The sequence below is a fragment of the Hyperoodon ampullatus genome (genome assembly GCF_949752795.1).
Source record: "Hyperoodon ampullatus genome assembly, chromosome: 4".
Classification (NCBI taxonomy): domain Eukaryota; kingdom Metazoa; phylum Chordata; class Mammalia; order Artiodactyla; family Ziphiidae; genus Hyperoodon; species Hyperoodon ampullatus.
In genome coordinates this window covers 25,595,933-25,601,090 of record NC_136917.1, presented here as the reverse complement: position 1 = coordinate 25,601,090, position 5,158 = coordinate 25,595,933, and the positions used below count along the sequence as shown (strand labels likewise).

The following is a 5,158-nucleotide window of genomic DNA, read 5'->3' as shown; positions in this document are numbered from 1 at the left end:
CTCTGCAGGCGGCTCTGGGGCTCCATCCCACACCCTCTTCACATGAGGCCATGAGGCACCCACTGGACCAGGGCCAGGTCACCCTGCCCCGTCCCGCCCCCCATCCAGGAGCTCCTGGCTGCTGCAGGTCTGGGAGCTGAGGGGGCCCTGGAGGCTGGGGCCCGCCCCCGGGGGTGGGGTGGGGGGAGCTCTGCCAGGCACCAGACCCAGCCACCACCAGCCACACCCTCTGCAAGGTCCCATAGAATCCTGGACTGTGCCCAGCTGGTCCCCACTGCACAGATGGGGAAACTGAGGCGGGGGGAAGAGGAGCACCTGGCCCCTGGCCACACTGGAAGGTAGGAGCAAGGATGGTGGGGAGGGTGGGGAGGGCCCTAGGACCCTGGAGACACCTGTGCACGCTCCTGGAATGATTCCTTCCATCATCGGACGCTGAATAAGCACCTACTACGTGCATCATAGACAGTAAACAACCAATAATAATTACTTGAGTTTTCTCTCTCCAGACTGGGCTCTGTGGCCCCCGTTTTCCTCACCTAATTTGACGAACCCCTCAAAACTCTCCTATTAGGTGGGCTCTATTATGACTTCATTTTTCAGAGATGAGAAGGGAGGCTCAGAGAGGTTGAGTTACTGTCCAAAATCACACAGCCAGAGAGGGAAGAGCTGGGGTGCAACCCCTGGCCTGCTGGCTCCCCCCCCACTGCTGCGCCCCCTCCTGTCCCCCAGACCCCGCCCCCTCCGGAACCTCCTGCTCCTGCTGTGGACCCTCCTGAACTGTGGTTTGGGGGGCAACGCTCAGGTAAAGGGGGACATGAGCCCAGGGGGCAGCGGGCATGGGAACCCGGCTGGCAGTGTGGGGGTCACCAGCCTCCCTTCCAGGCTGACTCTGCCTCTGTCTCCCCAAGTAGGGTCCGGGTGAGTGGACTCAATGGGGTTCCTGGAGCCGCTGTTCTAGCTCTTGCGGGCGAGGGCTCTCCGTGCGCAGCCGGCAATGCATCCGGTGAGGAGGCTCCTGGGACCCGGCTGGGTGGGATGGGAGGGGGTCCCTGCCCCTCCTCTTCTGTCAGGCTGGCCCAGCCCCTGGCCGCACCCTCGACCTGCCCACACATGCTGTGCCTTTTAATCCCGCTAATCCAGCTGGAATGTGGGTGGGGTTAGCGGGGGTGGATGGGTGGGCAGGCTGGCTCTGGGGAAGGGTTTCTGGAGGTGCCGACCGCAGTCTGGCCACCCTGCTCCTCGAAGGTTTCCCAGGGAAGAGCTGTGCTGGGGGGACACCCACGAGTACCGCCTCTGCCAGCTGCCCGTAAGTTCTATCCAACCACCCCCCAGACTGAGTTCTCCCTGAAGCCCTCCTGCTTCCCCACTCATGCCCCCAAATATCCTTGCCACCATGCCAGATTCTCTGGGCATCCCCGGGGCTGTCCCAGCCTCTGCTCCACCGATCTCTGTCCCCAGGAGTGTCCCCCAGGGGCCGTGCCCTTCCGAGACCTCCAATGCGCCCTCTACAATGGCCACCCTGTCCTGGGCACCCAGAAGACCTACCAATGGGTGCCCTTCTACGGTGGTGAGTAGCCTATGCTCCTGTTAGTCCAGCTCTCTCAGAGCTGGCAGGGAAAAGTGGCTGCTAAGAAGGAAGGGGGACTTGGAGGGGTGCAAGAAGGGGGCATTGGCACTGGGGCTTTCAGGGATATGTAGGAGTTGGTGAAGTGAAGGGTGGATAGCAAGTGTGAATTGTGAAGAGGGGCAGAAGGAGGCAGGGTCTATTCTGCACAGGGTCGAACACGAAGCTGAGGATTTACTGGGTGCTGTATCCAGAGGCCAACATTTCTCAAACTTACACCAGTAGCAGGAAATATTGCCGCACTGAGCTGAAAATAGCGAGTTATATAATTGTGTGCCTGGGGCAGTGCGCCTCCAGATTTAAGGGAAACAGGCAGCTTCAGACGCCACGGTGGGGGTAGACACAGATAAGAAAATCCTAGAATGGAGAAAGTTCCAACCATCAACCTTACAGATTTTTTTTTCCTTCACCCTAAGAATTGGCGGAAACTTGCCATGATTTCACCCCCACAGAGGCCCGCCAGGGCCAGCTCAGGGTCTATTCCAGGCTGGGTCTGCCAGCCAGCCTCAGGGAGTCGGGAGCCAGAGGGAGCCTGAGCAGGAGGAGCAGGGATCAGGTCTGTGGGCCTGGGGTGTGGTCAGATTGTCCATTATGCCCCACTGCCAGGCACAGGGGAAAACTGAGTCCCGGGGAGGGCCAGCAACATACCCAGGCTATGCAGGCTCAGTCAGAACTGGACAAATACTTTTTGGGGGGCACCTGCTGGGTGCAGAGCCCAAGTGCCGAGTGAGTTCTGCCCACCTCTGTACCCCAGAGCCTAGAACATTGTCTGGAAAATAGTGGGTGCTCGATGAGTGTTTGTGGAATGAACGTATGGAAGAATGAGTAAAGAATGGGTGATGATGTTAATAGTGGGCCCCTAATATTAGGACTTAACATGAATGAATGAATGAACGAATGAGTGCAGGCCCAGGATACTTGCCTGGGACAGTCCCAGCGAACGGGAAGCAGAATGCCTAAGTTCCAGTCCTGGCTCTGCCTCAGCCTCCATGTGTGGCTTTGGCTGAGTCTCTGGGCCTCATCTGCCCAAGAGGATGGCTGCCTGAGGGGAGACTGGCAGGAAGGGGGCTGGAACTCAGATATGTCCCCCACTCCCACCGACTCCTCCCATCCCCAGCACCCAACCAGTGCAACCTCAACTGCCTGGCGGAGGGGCACGACTTCTATCACAGCTTCGGCCGCGTGCTGGATGGTACCCCCTGCAGCCCGGGCACCCAGGGACTCTGCGTGGCTGGCCGCTGCCTCGTAAGAACTCCAGGCCCCGCCCCCATCCCCGCCCCTTCTAGGTTCCACCCGGCCTATTCCCTCCAGGCCCCGCCCCCAGATCCCATTCGCTAAGTTCCTGGTCTCGCCCTCTTCCCTAGGCCCCGCCCCCTACCGAGTCCCCGACCTCCCCTGCCCCACCTATCACTAAGCCTCATCCCCAGCCTCCTCCCACTAGGGCCCGCCCCCCAGGTTCCATCCTTTTAGTTCTTGGTCCTGCTTTCTTCCATGGGCTCCGCCCCCTCGACGGCAGGGGCCGTCTGACGGCGCGCGTGCCCTCCCCCCCCTTTAGAGCGCCGGCTGTGACGGTTTGCTGGGTTCGGATGCCCGCGAAGACCACTGCGGCCGCTGCGGCGGCGCCAACGACTCGTGCCTCTTCGTGCAGCGCGTGTTCCGGGATGCCGGTGACCGCCCTCCCCGTCCTCGCGCTCTCCCAGAGCGGGCCCTTTAAGACGTCCCGCGCTGATTGGGCAGTCTGCGGCCCAGCCCCCCTCGCTCATCATTCTGATTGGTCATTGCCAGATTGTTCCGCCCTTCCCAGAACAGACGGGGTTTAACTCTTTTGCTGCCGCACTTAAGTGATAATCATCGTAACTCCAATCCTTTAGGAAACGTTTTCGGAGTACCAGGGCCTTGGCTAACCTTCTTACCGCGGTATCCCACTTAATCCTCAATTCATCCTTCAAATACACCCCACCTGCTCCCCGACGCCGTCCTTCCCTCCCGCCCAGGTGCCTTCGCTGGGTACTGGAACGTGACCCTGATCCCTGAGGGCGCCAGGCACATCCGCGCCGCCCACCGGAGCCGGAACCACCTGGGTATCGCAGGGGTCCGAGGGAGGAGGCGCCCTGCTGGCCGCCCGAATCCAGCGGGGAGGGGGGCGACAGGGTCGGGAGGCGGGCGGGGCCGCTTCCGGGGAGCCCGGGCTGACCCTTCCCTTGCAGCGCTGATGGGGGGCGACGGGCGCTACGTGTTCAACGGGAACTGGGCGGTCAGCCCTCCCGGGACCTACGAGGCAGCGGGCACCCGCGTGGTCTACACCCGCGTCACAGGGTCAGAGGAGACGCTGCGCGCCGCCGGGCCCACCTCGGAAGACCTGCTCCTGCAGGTGGGGGCGGGCCTCTGAGAGGGCGTCTGGGCGTGTGGGGTTAAAGAATTCGTTGGGAAGCAGGGGGCGGGGCGGGGGGGCTGGGTAGAGTGTGTGTTGGGAGACGCTGGGCCATCAGGTCCGAGGGCAGCTCCGTAGTATGTGACACCCCACCACCCCCGCCGCCCAGGTCCTCCTGCAGGAGCCCAACCCCGGCGTTGAGTTCGAGTTCTGGCTCCCCCGGGAGCGCTATGGCCCCTTCCAGGCGCAGGCTCAGGCCCAGGGCTGGTCCCTGCGGCAGCCGCAGCCTCGGGAGGTAGATCCTCAGTCCCCTGAGTCTCCCGCTGCCCCCACTGTTATCCCCCCACGGACCCCAGGCCCCACCCCAGGTGAGCTGGGGACAGCCTGGGCGGGGGCGAGCAGGGAGGCAAGACCTGTGCCCCTGACTGCACTGCCCCTGCAGACCCCTGCCCACGCTGCCCTGACACCCGCGGTCGTGCCCACCGGCTGCTCCACTATTGCGGCAGCGACTTTGGTGAGAGGCCCTTGACCCCATCCCTCACCTGGCCCCTAATTGACCTGAACTTGACCCCTATCCAGCTGACCTTTGACCCTGGTCTGACTGCCTTTCACTCCTTGACCTGACTCCAGCTTGACCCCTCCTGACCTTCATTTGACTCCCTGATCTAATCCTTTGCCCTAATCTGACTCCTAACCCCTCACTGATACTTGAGCTGACCCTTACCCCAGGCCTCAGCTGACCACAGTCCCCAAGGGCCCCCGATGCCCCACCTGACCCCCAGTTCCCTCGTCTGGAAAGGGGTGTGTGGATGGGCCCCGGGGCGGAGCGTCCAGCCGGGCTCAGCACCACCCTGCCCGCAGTGTTCCGGGCCCGCGTGCTGGGCCGCATCCGGCAGGCCCAGGAGACCCGATATGAGGTGCGCGTGCAGCTCATCTACAAGAACCGCTCGCCACTGCGGGCCCTCGAGTATGTGTGGGCACCGAGCCACTGCCCCTGCCCACCGCTGGCCCTCCATCGGGACTACCTGCTGGCAGCCCAGCGCCTCATCAGCCCCGATGGCACTCAGGACTGGCTGCTGCTCCCCCGTGCTGGCTACGCCCGTCCCTGGAGCCCCGCCGAGGACAGCCGCGTGCGCCTGGCCGCCAGACACTGCCCCCTCTGA

At 62.9% G+C, this 5,158-nt stretch overlaps 1 protein-coding gene across 1 annotated transcript; it reads left to right on the top strand.

Annotated features, from left to right (window-relative positions):
* Positions 1-282: 282 nt before the first annotated feature.
* Positions 283-5,158, top strand: ADAMTSL5 (ADAMTS like 5; the record flags this gene model as incomplete). The annotated part of the gene is given in 13 exon segments (XM_079703969.1): positions 283-338; positions 730-802; positions 912-1,003; positions 1,246-1,306; positions 1,459-1,567; positions 2,742-2,869; positions 3,180-3,291; positions 3,619-3,713; positions 3,715-3,775; positions 3,778-3,995; positions 4,165-4,363; positions 4,438-4,509; positions 4,794-5,158. Coding segments are annotated over 13 exon segments (1,641 nt in total).